This window comes from Anticarsia gemmatalis, chromosome 9 (assembly GCF_050436995.1).
Source record: "Anticarsia gemmatalis isolate Benzon Research Colony breed Stoneville strain chromosome 9, ilAntGemm2 primary, whole genome shotgun sequence".
Lineage (NCBI taxonomy): Eukaryota > Metazoa > Arthropoda > Insecta > Lepidoptera > Erebidae > Anticarsia > Anticarsia gemmatalis.
Window position 1 is genome coordinate 2648421 of NC_134753.1, and position 22578 is coordinate 2670998.

Sequence of the window (22578 nt, forward strand, 5' to 3'; positions counted from 1 at the left end):
AAGCTAATATATGAAGGGTGCATGGGTGGCAAAATTGGGAACGTCTGTCACCCGCTGACTAGTGCAGCGATGTGTTTATAAAAACATTGTCGAATGAATTTAAAAAACTGTCTCTCTACTATCTTGTAGGACTATAACAACATGTGCAGTTTTATAAGTTTGAGTTATAATCGTACACTAAATAATATAATATGTTTATTTGTACTACCTGTACATTTATAAGTTGAAACATATAAAAAAATTGTATCCTGGAACATTCTGCTTTAAAGTAAGGATGTAAATTATTTGTTGACTACAAAAAAATATACCTGAAACTGTATTTTTATTTTTAAGGTACAAATATAAAACTATAATTTATATATCTGGGGGCACGGAAGTGCCCCCGCAAGTCGAGCAAAAAAAAGCGGCACGGCCGTAACATCCTTTTCTCGAAGCAATTCGGGCTATTTTTGACACCCCTATAATTTCGTAGTGGATAAAACAAGAAGCCTGGATTTTCAGCAACTAATCAGTCATTGTATAAACACGGTATATTTAAAATTTCAGTCAATTTGAACCAGTAGTTTAAGAATGACAACTTGTTAAAATTTTGAATTTTGTCACTCACTGATTCACTGACTCACTGACTCACTGACTCACCGATCATCAAAAGTCTAAGGTACTTCTAGCAGACTTAGAAGCTTAAAATTTAGAATACAAATAGGGTTTAATGTCTTAATCATGGGAAAAATTCAATATTTTCTAATTTCGGTCAAGTTTTCTAAATACACTAACTGCAACAATAACTTTGTAATCCCATATAAATGTATAAGATTACAAGGTTACATTTGCAGTTAATGAATTAAATTATTATTTCTGTAGAAAATAAAATAAATAGGTGTAAATATGTATCTACTATATGAGACATAACGGGAGGGGGTATAGGGTGGGTAAGGGTGTTTAGCCCATGAAACTGAACAACATTCCCATAGGAAAATATGTTGAATTATGAAAAAAATACGGCTTTCCATACAAATTGGACTTATGTTTGCTCTATTCGCTCTACAAAAAGAAGTGAGATGCCATCAAAAACATTCTGTAAAAACCTCAAGTCTCGCCGTAAAAAGTTGTGAGATCTATATAATACCAAGTCGATTAATCTATTTAGTCTCTACTTAAAGGACCTTCTGTCTTAAGTTATTACGTATGTTATTATCATGCCAATTTAAGAAAAAAAACCTTTAAAACAAATAGATCGACTTGGTCATCGCAAGAAAACACAAATTCGCCATTAACATTTCAGGAGCATTAACTTCTCGTCGTGCTGTGTAGTGTGATACATACTAATAATCAAATCATGCGATGGCCAGGTCGGTCTATTTGTTTTAAAGGTATTTTTTCTTAAATTGGCATGATAATAACATACGTAATAACTTAAGACAGAAGGTCCTTTAAGTAGAGACTAAATAGATTAATCGACTTGGTATTATATAGATCTCACAACTTTTTACGGCGAGACTTGAGGTTTTTACAGAATGTTTTTGATGGCATTTCTATTTCTTGGTGGCTATTTTTTGACAGTGGCTATAATGCCTTTTAAAATAGGTTAGAAAAGTTCCACATGTAGGTAAGCAACAATCAGCTAGCCATTTACTACCGTCATGAACAGAAATGAAAAACTGAAGAGCGTCCTTCCGGGAAGTCTGATTACACCCTCCAACATTTACTCTACTTCCAGCCGGGTTAAAAGCTGTCATTTTTTTCTCAGATATGTCGAACGAATCATAAAAAAAACTATATTCAACCATAGAAATAAGATTTATACGTTCAAGCATTTTTTATAATATAAAAGCAACTTCAGAGCGCTATTTCATTCATGTGAAATTATTTCCCGAGGTATTAAGTGTCCTACGTGTTAATCCAGGCTATAAATTATTTGTGTACCAAATTTTATCAAAATCCTTTTAGTAGTTCTTACATGAAAGAGTAACAAGTATGTTTATAAAATACATCTATCCATAGATACGTCGAGCTATCTACCATCCGCAATGAAAAAATAAAAAATATACACTAATCAACACAATACTTCTTTCACTAAATAAACCGTATTAAAAGTATAAATGAAAGGTTATCTCGTTGCTTCATTGTCTTCGTTCTTTAGCTTCAGTGGAAGAGAAATGGCGAAGGACAAAAAGGTTAATGTGTGCCATTACTCTTTTTCTACATCCCGACGTTTGTTCCGGTGTAACGGTGATTACTAGTAGATTACTGGTGGCCCTCGACTCTTGCCGACCAAATATTGGGACTGACTTATAAGACGTGTCACCTTTCAGCCGACTTTGCGAAAAATAGGAAGGTGTTTTTAGAAAGTCCGGTATTTATAGATATATTAGATATACTACTAATTTATTGTCTTCACACTTATAATAAAGAGAAGAGGCAAGATATGCATCCATCTTGCAACATTGTGTTGAAAAGTCTGTGATAAAAGATTTAACTACGCTGAGTTATATTGTAAAAAGCATGTTTAGGCACCGCACTTAGCTGTTGTGAAGGGATCGAGGCCTTACGTCTATCCTACGATCCACCTTTAGGCCATTAATGGGTTTAATTTACTTTAGCTTAGTCTGAATCCTATAAAAAATTGTTTATAAAAATATAGACTTGAAAGTATAATGCCCATTTCTCTGCAATTTATCTGCAACCAAACCCAACTTCATACGTAAAGTAGTCGCACTCTCTACCGCAACGCAACTACGCCAGTGTTTAGGCGTTTTCATAAAAACTGGGTCGGAATTCCCGTCGTTCCCGTCGTCACGTAGGTACCAATATGTAAATAGCGATCTCTCACGTACACATAGATTGAATGGAGTTTGCTTATGCGGGATGTAACCGGCTTTCGTCATTTATCTAGTGTTTTATAAGGCTTTGAATTGAAGCTTTTGACGCCGCTTGACTTAAAAAGGGATCTTGTTAGGTTGAATTTTCTAACGGAAGCGAGAATAACATGAAATAAAGCTGTCTACAAAAACAACGAACAACTGTGTACGAAAACTTGTCGGATTTCACAACAGTGAACAAATATTTTTCAATCAACAAATTGTCGAGAATTTCTGGATTCCTAGCTACGATTTTTTTTATTTAACTGCCTCCGCGGTCGCTACGCCGCTACCATTGCGTTGGGAGTAGTGATGCGCCGTTCCCAAATTCCCTTTCCCGGTAATATTTCCAGTGGAAAAGTTCCAGGGAATATTCCGGCATTCCCGGGAACGTTCCCTCATAGTGGGAATTGGACATTTAAATTAAAAGCAATATTATTACGTTGCTATATTTTCATAAAAAATAAATATTTTATATTTGAATCAATAATTAACTACTAATAATACAAGAATATAATATATTATACAAGTAAAATATAAAAAGTAAAAAATATATTCGTTACTTATCGCTAGGCCCCTAGTCATAAATAACATATTTATTTTAAAACAGCAAGATAATTATGACATTATTGTGAACAATATTTACAATCTATTGTAATGACGGTAAAAGGGTTTCACTAATTGCTATTGAAATAATTGTATTGTCTTTGGAAGTGCGTCGGCTTCACTTTGTATCCCTTCAACAGATTGTTTATTTGTTTTTTCTTTCTCACACATTTGCTTTTGTAAAAATAATATATTTTTATCACCAATTTTAGTTGCATTTCACACTTTAACCGCTTCGAGCACCTATTTTGTAAAAACCATGAGCAAGAAAAGTGCAATTTTCGATCATTTTGTGATTAAATCCGTGGATGAAAAAACTATTTACGAGTGTATTTACTGCCGTTTTGTGTAAACGTTTAAAAATGCGACTAAATTTGCTCGTCACATATCTAAATGCAAAAATAGTCCAACAGACATAAAAATAAAATGTCAAAGGTATGCTCCCAGTGCAAAGGTTGTGACCTCTAACTCAAGTTTAATATCTACGTCCATAAATACAATAGGACCACCAGAAAATCCTTCATTGTCACAGGAGGAAACTGCTATTAGACATAGCCAAGTAAGTACCTACCATTTGTTATTGGATTTTTCATCCTAATAATTTTTTTATCCTAATATAATTTTATTTTGTAATCAAAAACTTTACTTTCTGTGATTATAACGCTAATCTATAAGACTGATTTGTATTTTATTTAAACTAATTAAAATTGTTAATCTATAAGACTGGCGATTTATATACTCGTAAATACTTTATATAGGTACATTTGATCATAAGCCATGATATAATTATTATTAAAAAAAATGTGGAATTTTGCTACCACATTAGACTTTGTGATGATTCTTTTTAAGTTTTGTTATCATATCCAAAAGAAGAAAATGTGTGCCGTTTAAAAAAATATGTAAAATTGTATATATCAAAGTTTTTCTTAATTAAAATACTGAATAAACACTTTGTTTTAATTCATATAATGTCTTACTGAAAACCTTGGAACGTGCCCATCGATTCCGGGAACAGAGGAATATTCCCAGGGAATATAGGAATATTCCCAGGGAATATAGGAATATTCCCAGAGATTATCGGGAAAGTTTTCAAAGCAACGACTTAATTGAATTATGTCTATGTATAAAGGTGTACTTGCTTTTGCACATAGTGCAAATGTTATTAACAAAAATATAAACAGCTATTTAAGTCAACGTTCCCAGTTGTTCCCAACGCGCCCGGGAGCGTTCCTGGGAATTAGGGAACGTAGGAAACGATCCCGGGAACGGCGCATCACTAGTTGGGAGGTCGTTTCAGGTTCGATTCCCACTCGGAACAATTATTCGTGCGATCCGATAATAGTTGTTTCAGGTCTGGTTGTACTTTGTGTTTGTTGTTTGTATAAATATTTGTAAAAGTGACCGCGACACAGTTGCCATAATAATATTATCAGTGCGAGATTTTGTTTAACGAATCAAGACAAACAATAAAAAGATTATGCCGATGTCTATTGGGGAATATAAAACTTTACTCACTCGCATAGTATCCAACGTCGTTGTTAACGTTGATGTGGCCGGCGTCTTCGGCTGCCAGCATGTGTGTGTCCCACACAGACCTGTACTCAGGGTCGTGGAGCACATCGTAGAGGGCATCAGGTTCCACGTCATCGAATTCTGCGACCACCTGCCAGAGAAAATCTTGTTAGATGACGATAAACTGCAATAAACGGGGCTTAGGAGGGAGTTCTTTTGTTTCTTTCTGCTGTTTAAGCTGTCAGTCTATAATAAAGGTTTGATTTTAATTATCCGAAAGGCCTCTGTTCTTTAATTAGCTACTGCAAGTCTATTAAAACAATACCAAGTCAAAAATCTCTTAATAGTACTCTTGCATATGGACAAACAGCGAATACCTATTCTCCTTCTCAATAACCATTTAAACTGACAAATCTGACCAAGTTAAAATGAACGTCTCCCAAACGTACAGTCAATATTAGATACATACGAAACAATTCCAGCGCTCTTGCATCTTAAAATTCAATGCACGTAGCATGCAACCGGTATCCGACAAAGGCAATTTGTATCTTAATGGTGATCGAATTTGCACGATTTCCATATATTAACCACATTTCACAGACTATTATTGCGTATTATATTGCTAATTTTGTCTCCGGTTTTCCCCCCTATCACGAAGCAAAGCTAAATTGTTGAAGCCCAAATGGGTCTTTAACGTGATAAACATTGATATTAGTCATCTCATGACCAAGGAAAATGCACTCGTCTGGAAAGTACGAAACAAAAACCGTCACTTATCATTAGGTGAGATGAGAGTCTGATGTACAATCTAATATTAAAACGCCCCATAAACGAGCCCATTAATATTAATAATTAAAAATAATTATCAACTAATTTTGACTCTAGAATAATCACTTCGCATGACACCAAATCAGTGCTTAGGGTAAGGCCACAACTAATAGCGATACGTTGACGCAACGCAGTGTTGTGGATTAGCTCTTATTGTTTTCGTAAATAAAAGCAAACGAACTCCTTTAAAAACATAACAAAACACAGTAATCTTTAAACACAGGTGTTTAAATTCCTGTTCATTCGACTAGACAGACATTTCCTGAGAACGCAGTCTAGTAGACAGACAACGAAGTAGCGCATACAAAACGCATGAGCACAATACGGCGGCACGTCTGCATCCTGTATTCAACCACGTGCAGTAACAGTTGGTACGAAAACTGTTGCCGGATGTTTGTTGTGGATAGAATAATATTGGATCGGATACTTTGAAGTTGACTAACAAATACGAGAGGCATCTACTAGTAATGAACGTTTTAAATGTGAAGTTAGCAGAGTGGTAACTTTAGGTAAATGGACTATACCTATGTTTATTTGAGACAAATTGATTGTTTAAAAAATAATGTTTTAATTCCAGGATTACGTAAATTACCTTAAATTGATTTCAGAATCAAAATATGTACTACCTAATTAAGAAATAGCCTGTGTTATTTTTTGTAGTGTTCCTACCTATTCTCAAACTCCTCTATTTTTTTCAAATCGGTTAGCCGGTTTAACGCGCAATAAAGGACATACGAACACATTTTTACGTTTATAGCAATAAAATATACTAACGATATCGGATTACTGTAATTTAAATTTGTTTTTTTCCCAGTGAAGACTTTAATTTCAATAATAATGTTTTTACTAACTCAAAAGTATACAGAATTTCATATTTTTCAGACAGACTTCAGTTTGTAAAGCGATCAAAGAATCCAAATGAAATAGAGACCTTTTAAATGTCAAGCACTTTAATAAGGTACTCGTAATTTTAATCCCGCTTTGAAAGTTAATTTTCTTACGTCATAAGCTTTTAAATATTCCGCTTTTTACTTTGTAATCAAACATTTCTTTGAATAAAAAGTGAAGAGCAACATTTAATGTACTTTTTACAGAGAGTAATACAAGAATAGAAGATTATATTAGATACTAGATGCCGCCCGCGACTTCGTCCTCGTGGAAACGCATTTATAATATTAGTAGGACTAGTTCTTGTTCGCAACTCTGTCCACGTAGACTATATTTCTTAAACCCGTGTCTTATTGTAGTATATAAGCTACCACACTGTCAAGTTTCATCAAAACCCGATCAGTAGTTTTGGCATAATTCAGTAATAAACTACATTCAGCCGAAAATCCAAACTTTTGGAGTAATAATACACGCAGCAGTGTGCTTAAGGTAAAAAATGGGCCCAGTAAGATAGTTGGTATTATGTAGTTTAGATAAAAGATATGTGTAGACGATATATAATAATCATACACCGGTTTAAGAACGATCCATTACATAGCCCGTCTCATGCGATTTCACCGAGTTCACATAAATCAAGACAGTTATTGTACACTTCTAAAGCAATAACAAAGTATTTTCTGTACCGTTAAAGCATTACATTGTTTTCTTCACCTTACAAAAACTGTTTAAAGAGGAATCGCAAACACTGGGAGATAAATGTTTAGACAATATATAACTACGTAAATTTTCTTACATACAGCCTGACGTTATCCTTATTTAGCAACTTACCTTGCCTTATTTATCAAATAGTAAACTTGCAAGCTAAAGGCCAGTTTTACAGTTTTAATTAAAGTATAAGATAACCTATATGCTAAATAGACGGCAAATGTATAAAAACAACTGACAAATTCCATCGAATAAGATATCTGAAAGATATAACAGAAGTGGCGGAAATCTCTCTCACTAAATCTATCCAGAAAAGCTGCTGGACATATTTAAACTAAGTCTATTGATTTTCCCTTCCGTTCCAAGAGTTATTTAGCAAATGTACCGTTGTCCATTTCGAGCTTATGAATGACCTACTTGCAAGTGACGCTGGCGTAAATAACTAGTTAGTTCGCTACCAACTTCTCTGTGGAATTATTACGCAACTTTGTGTTCAGCTTTTTGTCGGGAAATGTTCTAAATAATATGCTGGAATTATGATTTATGTGAACGAAACGGTAATATGGAAATGTATCATGCCTTGAATACTCAGCTCTTGTGATTCGTTTAATTTTCATAAGATGTCGCGAATTCTTTACTATTTTCCTTTCATTTATAAAAAAGTATTTGCTTTTAAAGAATAAAATCGTGCTATCCAATTTTCTGAAGAACAATTTATAAGTTATTTAATTGAGAAGATTATATATTTGTTTTAAATTTTAATCAACGTTCCTAAACAATAAATATTATATTAATCAATTAACAGGATTTATTTAAAAGCTTTTGTATAAACTGTCACAATAAATCATGTATAAAATGTAGCAAATATCAAATTTATTTTACAAACGTTTCCTGTAGTCCTTCAAAAATGAAATTCTGACGCATAACGGTGACAACGCTGAAATTTCAATTTTCATGTAATCGGATTACCTTTTGTATCGATGTTATAAATTTAATTAAATAGTTATTGTTTGTATTTCAATGTTGATTTATGCCTTTGATGATTGCCGGGATTTAGTTGATATATGATTTTGCAAATCAATATATATGGGTTGTTTACTGATCAGTGTTCGCAAATTAAAACTATCACGCGAAATTACAACACAGAAAAAAAGTTACAAACGTGATGCGTAGCTACTATCTACGAAAAGTCGTAGCAGTGCTACGAAGCTACAGATACACACACAAAGCTACACGTCATGTATACATTTATTCAAGGACAATATCAAATGGAGCAGAAACATCTACAAACAATATTAATCCTCAAACACTCGACGAAGTTAAACTAATCCTTAGCAAAGGCAATGAAACGTATAATTTGCAAGCAACAGATCAAAGGACAGACATAACTACAATATGAAAGGCTGAATCCACAAAGAAACAAACGTGCGTCATGCAACGAAATAATTCCAAACTCCAGCTCCATTCCAGGCTCTATTTCCAGTAGGTTAAGTATTTTCCAGTTGGAATTCTGCTACGCTTTGTTGGAGATAATGTTGATCGAACAATTTACTGCAGCAGTTTGGAGGAAGGAATAACTTGAGCGTGTTTTGATAGAAACTGTGACATGACTTAGCATAATATCATGTTTGAGACGACGTTCCTAACATGTTAGATACTTGCTTTATGTATACTGAATATCGTGAATGTGGTTGCGTATGCCACTGCCGCATAGGCGTTTTGAGCCACGAACTAAAGTGCACTAATTCTACCTGACGCCACCTTAATTATCTGCAATAGATGAATAATGCACTGCCGTGAGACCTACAATATTAAATTCTCATCGCGTTAGCAATTTAGGATAATTAATCAAAAGAACTGCTTCTGAGGCGCAGTCGCTAGTGTATTTAACTGATGATCATGAGGTCTAAAGATCGCCCCTTATTACATGTTAATAGCAAAACATGAACGTCGCACACCTCTGCCTACACCTTCAAGGATAACAATCGTGATATTATGTATATATGAAAAAGAAGTTTGAAGGATCGTAGTAATTTACAGGTGGCATTTTTGGTGGCAAAACAAAGCCTTATTTCATGTATTTTTTTCAATTAACAAAGAATGAAACTACATATTCCAATGCATTGTATGTTTATATTGTTTATATTGAAACCCTGTATTTTAGGTTATACTCAAATAAATTCCACTGCACTGTTATTAAACTCGATCGATTGTACGTTGTTTCTTTTTTATTTATTTATTTCAAATTGAACAAGCCGCTGGTTTACCTTTCGTCCGCTTTTGTATATAAATGGAAATTGTCCGGCAATTGAAGTATCCACTCTTTTGCAACAATATAAAATCTATTAGCTTTTTGTGAAACTAACTTTATTTTATATAACTTACATGTAATCCCTTCAGGCTATAAACTTTTAACAGCAAATTCTCGGTGGTGTTTGTCTATAGTACCTTTGACCTCTCGATCGCAACTCCGTCTTAACCAAGCTTTTTTTTATAAGTGAATGAAATCAAGGCTCCCGCAAATGTATATAATACCTAATGAATATAAATGAACGTCTAAGGTAGAGCCAGGCTTTTTAGCTTGTATACCTGACACGAACCGGAAAACTGTTATTTACGGCCTTACATATTTTTGTTTCGTATTTTATAAATTCGCATATTTTCTGTTAGTTAACCAAACTATTGGTGTATGGAACTAAATAGTAAAAATTTGTTAGTAATATAGCAGATTTTAGAAACAAAATTTTGAAAATGTAGTAACTATTACTTATTTTTTTTAGAATTCGTATTAAAAACCTTTCTTTAATTAATTTTACTATATAATACTGCTTGCTAACCCTTAAATCACGTGCCATTATAGAAAGGCAGTATTTAAAACAAACTCCGAATGTTAAACTAACAATCTTTGAAGAACGAAATGAATATCAAGCAAGTTGATTATACTCAAACATCTTTTACTCATTTAAATATTTAATTATGAAAGTCAAATACTCAACACAGGCCACAGTAACATAGGAACTCGTATGAACACTGCCTGTTTCCGTCGAGACCTCGCGACAGGAAATAAAAACGGTATTTCCTCATAACTTTGCCGTGATATATTGAAGTCATTTCCAGATGAACAATTTATAAAGAATAGTGTTTTATGGTTCTAGAATATAGGACATTCGCTACCGATGAAGGGTGAAATAATAAATAATCTAGCTAGCCCATGGGTGACCGCGTTGAAATTATTGGTTCTTATAAATTGTAAAGTTTATAAAATGTGCAATTTGTATGGACAAAAGATAATCGCCTTAACTATCAATCATTACGTCGATTTCCTTGCGGATGAATACTAACAAACGCGGTCATAATTTACCTACTTAACAAAGTTGGTCATCAATCTGGTCTTAAAATGCTTAGGAAGTCATAATAAAGAGGTGTACAAAAAAAAACTATTAGATTCACTCTCTATCTGTAACTCTAACTGCTTGGTTAATCTTTGGTTCCATTATATTTTTATAGCTACTAATAACATTAAAATGGCATTAAAATTCATAATTGTTTTCATTTTCCATGTTTCAACCCCTAAATTCAAAATAAGCATATTTTCGTTCCCCTAAAAAGGGGTGTACGTCGTGACTTCATATAACTACATGGTAACGAGTACAAAAGTGCCACGCAATGCTGCCGACGCGAAACAATAATGCCAACATTATCATTTCAAAGTGTTTTATGTATAACGTGATGAAATGTGGAAGTTACACAGACTGACTACGGTTTATGGTATTTTTGGAAACATTATATGAAAGTTACTACATAAAATTAAAGGGTTTAAGAGAATGACGCTTGCTTTTGTACGTCTTTAAAGACTTTTTCTGTATTTTAGGCTGATTTTTACGGCAATCAACAAAATTATGTATTCCACATATTGTTTGACATACCGCCGTGTTGGAAACGAAAAACAAGGATATTGAAAATCTTATACCTATATCTTTGAGACAAACTCTGCTAAATCCACGAACAAAAGCTGAGACCACATCCGCAATAAACATTACATTATAAACAAATCATTTTATCTCACAACAATCTCCACACAAGAACCCAAACATTTCATACATTACATACAAAGGACCGTTTTTCATTTTCACTATCAAAGCTATTTACGTCAACAAACTGCACAAAGTAAAATAAACCATCGCTACAAACTTTTAAAAACTAGTCTCATTTAAATGTGGATATAATAGTTTAATATCTAAAAGAGCTGAAGCTTCGTTTGATACAGAATTCCTACAAGTTTTGATTAACTTTGGCCAACTTGTCTGCTGCAAACTGTGATGAATTAATGAAGAAAAATGAGCAGCGGTGTCCTGGGAGATGTTTTAATAGAAAAAACTGGAAAAATAGACGCTTAGTAAATGTTCTTTTAAACATCTGAAAGCGCGATTACACTAGCGTTTAATTTAATTTAGCAGGACATATTTGAAATAAAATCATGTCATGTAAAATCACGCCTTTTTCTTTGAAATTAAAAGTAGCCAGTATACTACTTTTGTTATTTAACTGCAAATATCTATCCGCTTTATTTTATCAAAATCATACATCAGCGTAGCCGTGACAGCATAACTATCGCATTGGGTACAAACATGTAACAACGATGTAAGGTAGATAAATAAATGAATGACAGACAAACAAACAGTCACATTTACAATAAGTAAACGTGCACCAAGAACCATTAATATTATTTTTACTTTTAAAGTAGATTCTAAATGTGTATTTCTAATACAATTTGTTCAACACAGTAGCAGTGTACACGAAGGCTATTTGAAAATGCATTCACTTTTCATATATCCGGTACACAATTATCTTTTAATAGCTTTTGCTGGCGGTCCGCGTGGAATTGGAAACACCAACATGACACACGAGAATAATGCATTATACTCAAAGTATAATTTATCAAAGTGACCGCTTTTAGCGATGGTAATAAAATAACAATGGTTAACATTGGGTACCTATTTTGTTTTAAAACGGTACACAAATGTACAGGTATAATGTTTATTGGATTCTGATTTCCTGATTTGAAAAGGTGTTTTGTTGGAAATTGAAAATCAAATCAGAGCTGATTTGCTTTACAAAATAGTGTTGGTTTATTTTCTACATTTATATATGGTTTGAATTTAGATTAGTCTGGAGTTTGGTAATGTGCCCGTTATTTGGCGATAGGCTCGCCCGCTAATACATGAGACTCACGTTGTTAGTGGTAAAACGCAGATGTATGCCTACCTATGCCTTCACCTTACGTTATACCAGTTATAACATAATTATAAAGTTAATTAATGTAAGACTACTTCGATTTTAAATATTTTAAAGTAACTAGCGATAAGTACACTACTTTTCAACTACAAAGCTCATATCAACAGATAACCAAATTGTGTTTCTTATATACCCATAATACTATATTTTCACAACATATAACAAGTAGCAACAACCAAAGACACAATTCCGAGACCTTCAAAAGATTCCACTGAAGCAATTTACTTGCAAAGTTTCGGCTTTTCTTTTTGCAGGTAAAAAAATATTCCACATCGAAGGTATTCTTCGAAAATTGGAAGACGCTTTTTATAACACTTATAAAAGGATGACAATTTGCATGAAATGTAGGCGGCTTAACAATACCGATGAAAAATATACTGACTACAATGGAATTGGGAAATATTCTAACAATGAAACCTATAGCATATTATTATAGAAGAATTGGATTACCCAGTAATTCACATTCAAGAATATACTTACTGGGAAATATAGGAAAGCTTTGCGTTATGTTATTTGATTATCTAATTATTGTCACACTACATTTGGTGCAAATCAGGGTGACAGGAATTAAGGCTTCATTTCAGAAGTAAACAAAATATGTGCTCATAATTTTTGTACACGGATTTCATATGTACATAGATCATTTATAGGTTTAATTTATACTTTTCTGGGGTAGCTTAAACAATTGTAAACATTCGTTTAAAAGTTTTAGACTTATGGATTAGGTACCAAATGAAGTGAATACTATAGCTTTGTTAGATACCAACCTACTAAAGTATCTATTGTCCGTAACTTCTATGTAATAAAAATCAACATAAATTATCCCCATCTTTTTCTGCCTATAAAGACCAAATTACCCACCAAATAGCCATAGTTTACTGTTCATAATAAATTAATGTGCGCATTTTTACAGCTCAAGTTAAACCAATGAAGCAATTTGATGGTTTCCCGCGTAGAACCAATATGGTGAATCAACGATCGTAATAAATCGCCGGCGACGTGGCGCAAATAAAAAGCCCTCTTATCTGAAGCTTGTAAATCTGAGTTTTACAATATCTGTGTTTGCTATAACGTGTTGCATAATATCAAATGTTTTTGTACTGTAATATTACATATTTATGACTCTCATAACCAATTGTATCGATAAATTAATAGCTGTTTTAAGAACTTACGGCGCTGGAGTTCTGTAGCGCGATTCTCTGCAGACGGTACTGTCGAGTATCGAAAGTTTAACATGTAAAATGTACTGCCAAAATAGTTCCTACGACACCCGTTAGAGGCGCTGATCATATTTTCAGACGTTTTTCGATAGCTAGCCGGTTGTCGGTAGTCGATAGTGGTAGAAATCGAGCTACTGATTTTACTTTTCATCCCAGAAAGACTTTTTACCTTAAGCCAAAGATAATAATTACCAAATTATATAATGTACAATTGGCAAATCGAAACTATAATAAACTCAAGTAGAATTGATTATCATACATATGCTCCAACTTAAATTTACTTACTAATGCACTAGTGCCTCAATTGATGAGCTTATAAAACTAAGTTCCTTATTCAACTATAGGCAGACTCAGCGAAAGTTTGTTCAACCATTACTAGGCCGTCGATTTGCAGTCACTACCAATATAAACAAAATAATCTAATGACATAATGTTAGGTATTATATTATGTTACGTGTAATCTAAATGGGTTAACTACCTCCTTATCATGTCTGTGCTCATTTTTGCATAAACGATGAATAATAACTTAAAGTCTGTTTACCTTTCAGCGTCTAGACATAATAACGATTAAAAAACAATTAAGATCCTGAGAAAAACGTGTGAAAAACTGAAAACTAGTTGAAAATAAAAATAAAGCGCGTGCAAAAAGTAAAAACAAAGAATTGGTATTACTGTATTTTCTGTCGGTGTTAGTGAAGAATAGTTAGTTAGTGTCCCTTTGTTGGGCAAGATTCTCTACTCGGAATGGTGGAGGTGTTAGACCTGCTCCAGCACGCCAACGCCACAGCAACAAAATTGTAACTAGCCGTATCACTGAACTGCAAATTGAAAATATAATTCGCTATTGTGGTACAATGTGCTTAAAAAGCAATGCGAATTTAACTATTGTGGTTCCGTATGTTTAAAAAGCATTTCCATGTAGTTTCCTAATTCTATTCAAGTGGAAATTTCTTCTGCGGCTTAAAGCAGGGACATTATTAAGTAGCCAAGAGCGTGCTTTGAACCGCATCATAGCACCCCTATTACTCCAATAAAAGGTTACTGCATGCATAGAAAATATAACGAATATCTAAAGTTGTATTGTGTTTAGAATGATCGGCTAGAGATTCGCTTGTCGAAATTTTATTGTATGGAAAATTATCTAAGTCCATAATGCATGTAAATGTGATGGTATGATATTTTGGAAACGAGTCATGTCATACCTGACAACAGGTCAATAATAATATGATACGTAGTATTAAAAATTCGTAGAAGCTCTAACTTCAGTTAGTATATAAATTTTTTGTTGATTAGTGTGACATGTTCTTGATGTAGCAAAAGTCTCAATCACAAATTTGATATAAGTACGTTCCTCATCAGTTGTTCATCATCATTATGCTGTTGTTTTAAAACAATATTTAAGCTATTACCTACTGAGTAATTTCAAGCCTAAAAGCTATTTTTTCAGGTTGAGTCTTAAGAAATGAGTAAAAAAATATTAAGAAGTCAAAACTAAGTATCTTGAGAAAAAATGTTTTCAGCACTCTTTAAGTTCATAACTAGATTATAAACAGATTAATTATTTAAAGAGGCTGAGCCGGAGAAAGCTGTTAACATTACTACGCGGATTACTGGGTTTCTGAGTTTTACTTCATTTCGCTTGTACCAAGGATTTTCACTGTAATTTGTTTTAAATACCCCGACGATTTCTAAGAAAATTCTAAGTAGTTCTACGTAGACAGGATTATGGCACCAAAAAAGCTGGTAATAAGAAATTGACGTTATAGTACAGTACCACAATAATTATTTAACCCTTTAGAAAGAATGAAAAATAATGTGTTTATTTTGAACATGACTGTCTCCTCCCGGAATGAGGGAGGTGTCAGGTTTTGAGTCTACCACGCTGGCAAACTAGTGACCAAGTGTGGGTTGGAGACTTCACTACACCCATACAAAAAAAGTAAACGGAATTTTAAAACAGTTGACATTGATCGACAATTTTAACTGCATGACCTCACCGATCGATTGAAGAGAGATTGTAATCGATTAGTGTGATAACAAACGCGAAAATGAAAACTCGTTACTCCCGTTGAACTGACTACCAAACAAAAATTTTACATACTTCTAACTTCTCGCCTTTATAACCCGCAGGTGTAAACAGATGTGTATGAAATACCCACATTTAGTCAATTACAATAGTTCCACGCAATAAGAAGCAAGTTTAATGCCTAATACCGGCACTTTACTAAACTTTGAGCTGCTGTTGATAAATATTTAAAGTAATATGAATTAGAAAATATCAATAGCACTTTACCCGACTGGGAAATCTAACCCGTGACTCCGTTATCAACAGTCGTGCACTATACCGCCTAGAGGCTTAAACATAATCTTAAATATTCCAATGACAATGGTTCAATGTACACTATAACTGAATCACAAGTTGCAAACATAAATAACTGAGGGCAAATTAACATCGGGAGTAATCCCGAGATGATCATAAAACTTGTGTTTATACAGTATTCAGGACAGACCTTCAGATTGCTTGCAAACTTCTATTATTAGTTTAACAGAAAAAACGTTTAAACTTTGAGATGAATAATAAACAGCTACACCATATTATATTGCGCTATTTTTATACTTTTAGTTTGGAATGTTAAACGTATGATGGCTTTCTCATACAAAAGTACATACAGGCCAGTTTTATCACTGTCTGAAAAGTTCCTGTTAAATTTATGTGTCAGATAACTCATACAAATTTTATTTGTCAAAAAGATAAGATATTCCCCGTAGTCCTGAAACTGGTCCTATGTCTTCAAAATCCCTAGTAATATTATAAACGCAAAATTAACTCTGTCTGTTTCTCCTTCGTGGCTAAACCACTGAACCGATTTGAATTAAATTTTATACAAAGTTAGTTTTTAAAGAACATAGGATATCTTTTATCGGGGAAATCCTACGGGAACTGGAACGCGGTCGGAGTCGCGGCCCAGGGCTAGTTAATGAAATGCTATATAGCTAAAGTAGGAAAAAAATGTATTTCTGACAAAACAAACAACACAACCAATTATTTTCCTTTCGATTACATAACTACAAACGAAATTACACTGTCAACAAAATTACTAGGTAACGCGAAAGTTAAAAGCCCCTTAAGTAATTAAAACGCGCTTCAAACGATGTCCTAAAGCGTTATATTTCTTATACATGTCTCAATGCAGTTGGCGTGTCGTTTAAATTGCTTTATTTTAATACAGACATGGCAGCGCCCCCATAACTCATGTAACGTGCAAGTACGTGGCAGAATAAATTATATCCAACAATTACAATATTATTGTAACAATCTGAGGCGCCAATAACCAGTTGCGCCCGTCATGTCTGGGTTAAGCAACACTTGGCGCGGTAATTCCGTAGATGGGTGACCGCTTAGTGATATCTCAATTGGGCGTCTCCGTACTCCGAAAGACGTAAAAAGTCTGTTTCATCAGCAGTCCACTAAGATAACAGTCGTTAAGCAATGTCAAAAGCCTTGTCAAGGGTTTGAACAACTTTGACACTAGGTTGACCAACAACCGGTAAAAGTAAATAAAAACCAACAATGTTTTTGAAGTAACATAATAAAATCAAATTTTACAGGAACCGACATTAAAAGATGAAAGATAGAGCACTTTGCATAACCAATATGCTGCGATCGATGAAAAGTAATAAGGTTTTGGAGTTCAAATTTTTCATTCAATATCCCTAGATTCAGAATGTATTGGTGGTGTATTTCAAACTTTGGATTTTATGAAAGTTTGTATGAATAAAAACTTTAAACTGTTGTCGGATTAAAACTTTTTCAATGCGTCGTGATAGTGGTATTTAAACATCTTAGTTTATAATTTTGGCAAAAGTGTGCTGTCAAAATTAAACTAACGACCTGAACAAATGTTAGCTCTTAATTAATTTAAAAGGTTAATTAGATTTGATTTTAGTTATAATCGCTATGACTTACCATTTGTCATATAACTATTTTTTAGGTCATTTTGAGAATGTAATGTGCAATTATTCACAAACAAGAACATAGTTTGCACAAAGACCTTCATATCCACCTTCGTAGAGTTTCTCTTCGCAAATAAACTCCCCACACATTCAAAACCTCTGTATCATGACTCTATACAAGATCAAACAAGCTAAAACCGTTTTATTTCCAGAACAACCTTTGCCACATATTTCGGAAATATCATCTATTAATAAGTTAACGAGTATGCTAATGATATCCTTTCCGTGTGAATAATTTTAATTTCTCGCGCCGTAAGCGACGCCTCAATATTGATTGACTCACCCCAACACTGAAAATAGACGTCAATGATATTTATGAAGTAATACCACATATGATTACATGTTCAAATTGTGGGAAAATTTTCCTTTAATTTTGTATATTTTTGTCTTATGATTATTTCACGTGAAATACAAACTTATGTTAATAACAAAAAAGTATGATGGAACTTTGTCACCATTACTTAATAGTGTCAGTTTGATAAGTCAAAAACGGCTGACCGGGATACGTAACAAAGATATTTGACCGGTAACATAATCAAAAGCTATTTTATTAACGTACCTAAACCAAACAAGCATACAAAAACACAGACAGTTTTTTTTTAGATTCTGTATGACAGTAGAATGTCCTGGAAAACCTATAACGGAAGACAAACCCAGAAATAAACTTACTTTATAAGAAATTCTGTTAATTGGTAAAACATAAATAAATAAATTGTAATCTTATCATTAGTAAAACACTGGATCAATGAAAAGAAGTTAACACATCACAAAGCATCATATTAAAGGCATTGCATGAGTTGAATACGTATGTACAAGTTGTACAAGTTCTATGCATACAAATCCAAAGACAAACACAACTTTTCTCTAACCAGTATAATTAAATCGTGCGCTAAAATCAAAGCTTAATTCTGTAGAATCGAATTACTGCTAACCATCGGCTCCGGCGGTTCGAGCAAAAGCCATTGATTAAGCTCTATCCACAATTAAGTTTAATTCTTCTTTCAAGATAACGGATGGCAGCCATTTTGTATCGACGGTGAATGATGTAGCTTTTCTTCATGACTAGCTGCTTAATGTTTCAAAAGCTTGTACATTTTGTCAAAAGAAACACTCGCTAATAGAAAAGATTTTGTATGTTTTCTGGTTCTTGAATATGTGTGAATTTATGTCGAAAAGAAACGATTTCCTATGTTAAAGATTAATAATGTAGATAAAATGGCCTTATTACGCTAATATCCTTCTATTTTATGTTCTTAAAAAAGATTTAAATTTGCAATTAGTCAAAATATAGCAGCATATAAGACAAAATAAATAAAGATATACTAAGGTATGAAAAAGATCGTAAAGAATAAGGAGAGATGAGAAACATTAATAATGTAAACCCTGACTTGACAATGGCATACTGTTATAACATAACCACATACATAAAGAGATGTCGTGTAACGTGTTTAAATCATAAATGAAGCGTATCTCGAGTATCTTACACAGCCGGAGTATTTTTTAGCCAAATATAAGCCCAATAACCATAGCGCCGCGTGTGCGGGTTCGAATCCCACTCGGGACAAATATTTGTGTGATGAGCACGAGTATTTGTTCTGAGCCTGGATGTTAATTTATCTATATAAGTATGTATTTAGAAATATATAAGTATGTTTATCAGTTGTCTGGTTACCATAGTACAAGCTTTGCTTAGTTTAGAATCAGATGACCGTGTGTGAGTTGTCCAAAAAATATTAAAATATTATATTAAACCTCCTGGTAACATATCATAATGCCCACTATCGGAAAACCAGTGGTTTTTCACAGTGTATTTTCAGGACCCCAATGCGCATTTTCACAAAACGTCGATGTTTACCGTCATGGAAATAACAAACAGTTTTAAATCATCCGGACATCTGCCTTTACGGCAAAACAAAATTTGACTTTGATAAATGGCCATTTTGGAATACGAACACGTTCGTTAGGGCCATTGAAATGTTCCGATTTCTAAAGGTTTAACGGCTATATATGGGGGCAAATGGCTATTTACTGCAGGTTGTATTTGTTTATCTACCTTTTAGATTATAATGCTTTATGTAATTAATGAATGTAGAATGACGAATAAAATTTAATAATGGAAACGGGAGGGAATAACAAACATCATATCGGAGATGTTTTTAAATAGGGTCAGGCGCGTAGTACTCGTAACCAACAGACCTGTATGACGAGATGTATGGATGTGAGTGAGGTAAGAAAAGTTTGTAAGGATCGTACCAAGTGCTGTTCCTCGGACTCTGCCTACCTCTATAGGAAAAAGAGGTGATTTTATGTGAGCATGTAATACTATACCAACATTGAACTTTGGAAAAATACTTCTAAATAGTTGTAGTTAGAATATATTGTATAAATAATAAATATCGAAGTACAATAACGCAAAATGTTATCAGCTCTATACAAAAGGTTTCTGAAGGTGTGTACGATCACAGACATTGATAAAGACCATAAATTACGGGCACAGTTATCGGCTGTCTAAGAAATATTGGTTTATGAACCAAATATATTGGAATGAGGTAATGATGATGTTCTTTCGACTACTACGTTTAATGGGGTCGACGATTATGATAGACTATTGCTTTGTCACGTTTCCGTTCTTCGATTTGTATGGCTGATATTGAAGTAACTATACGGCAAAGCCTTTTTTATGGTGGTGAAGAACTTTACGTGGATTGTACACTGATCTGATGAGCTGTACTTGGGTTACCAGACATCTGGTGAACGGTATAAACATACTTCAATACTTCATATAGATAAATTGAAAACTGATACTCATGCTCATCACACAAATCATTTTATGTGTGCGCCAAACCAAGCGCATCGGATATTGTGGCAAGGCGACCTCGTTAACTATTGCGTTAATTGTGCTATTATCTGTAGTTTGAAAATATTAAGTATATCAAAACCTTGCATCATCAAAAGTTCAAAGAGCTAAGTTGTAGATCTCATTTGCATACAACACTATCCACAGTCGCTTATTGAAACCCCACACGAGTTAATCGAAGTAAAGTCAGGTGCCATTTGGAAAACGGCACAGACCGCACTACGGGCAAACAGGGGTGACCAACTTACCAACTGTTGAAGTAGTTCGAGAACTTTCCACCGGGAAACGTTTGCGGAATCTTGAGAGACGTATCAGGTGAACTATCTTGTGCAAAAGTCCCATTTAACTGTGCATTACAGATAACGGAAACGAATTTTATGCAAAATCGATTAGTTTTTGCGGTGTTTGTTGAATTATATTTTCTTTATTCTATTTCTCCGTGGCGCAGTGGTTTAAGTCGTCACGCCGATACCATTGCGTCGAGAGGTCGTGGGTTCGATTTCCACACGGGACAATTAATTGTGCGATCCACAAATAATTGTTTCGGGTCTGGTTGTACTTTGTGTCCGTTGTTTGTAAAAGTTCCCGCCACACAAGAGTTTTCCTGATGATAGGTAAAGACCAAAGAACGCAACTACTATCGAACAAACTGAATCATGACCCACCATGTGCTCATTTTCTAAAACACGTCTATATACACGTAGGTCGAAATTCGCTTGAACCTACGTTTCCTTGGTGATGAATTTGTTATCTGTCATTATTGCGACAAATATTTGTGCGTCAATACAATAATGCTTTGCTACCGTTTTCAACAGACTCCGTGGCGTAGTGGGTTGATGTTACGACTGTGACGCGTCAGGAGTGGGTTCGATACCCACTCAGGACATGGTTTATTCGGCCATTATAGGAAATAATGTAACTATAAAAATTAAAATAATATAGGGTAACCAGCATAGTTATTACCCGGTTAAGGAATTGATACACAATTTTGGTCAATATTATCTTTATTTAGTAAAACATTGACATAAACTCTATTATAAATGCAACTTAAATATTCTTTCTAAAAGAACATCAGTCCTTTGTTTCAATAACTTAATACTTATTCAATATAAAACACTTAAAAACCAGAAATACTAGCGGATACTGTTAATTCAAATGTGTTATCCTTAACAAATATTGCAACAAACTACTACTTTTTCTTTTCGAACTACACACCTGTCGCACAAACGTCGGACATGAGTTCTATAAATTAAAAATGTTACCAATATTCTAAAAGTGACATATATCGCAATTAATTTGAACTGGTTACTTTAGAAATTAATAAATAAACGTATTATTCCTTAACATTGGCAATCACTGTATGATGGGCAATGACTATACATTACGAATCTCAGTGCCTAAAAAACGGCTTCACCACTTCACCAACGTTCATAAATTAAATTTTAACGTGTATTATTATAATAAAACGTCAGTTTCGAGATAAAAGGGTTACAATGTCCGTCCCTGAGCCGAAACCCCTGCAAATCTCCCGCTTTGACTACTGATCTGTGAGTAGTGAAACTAAGTTAAATATAAAATAATGTTTACCCTGCCATACCCGAGGGGAAAACCTCCGTTCTTTTAGTACGTAAAACAAATCCGTACTCTGTAAAGTAGGTTTTGTTTTTTCTAGCGGTATTTTTGCTTTTAGGAGCCGTTATTTCAGTGGCCAGTGTTAGTAATACTTTAACTTGATAAAATATTATGAATACTAATCTTGTAAATGCGGGGGTTTTTCTATTAGTCAGTTTTAGTT

The 22578-nt window shown here is 33.8% G+C and overlaps 1 protein-coding gene across 1 annotated transcript in view; it reads right to left on the minus strand.

Moving 5' to 3' along the window:
* The window catches only part of LOC142975631 (START domain-containing protein 10-like), a 63089-nt gene that overhangs the window by 35225 nt on the left and 5286 nt on the right, over window positions 1-22578 (minus strand). The window contains exon 2 of the mRNA XM_076118603.1: window positions 4980-5127. Within this exon, the coding sequence (XP_075974718.1) occupies window positions 4980-5127 (148 nt within the window). The remainder of the gene's footprint in view (window positions 1-4979; window positions 5128-22578) is intronic.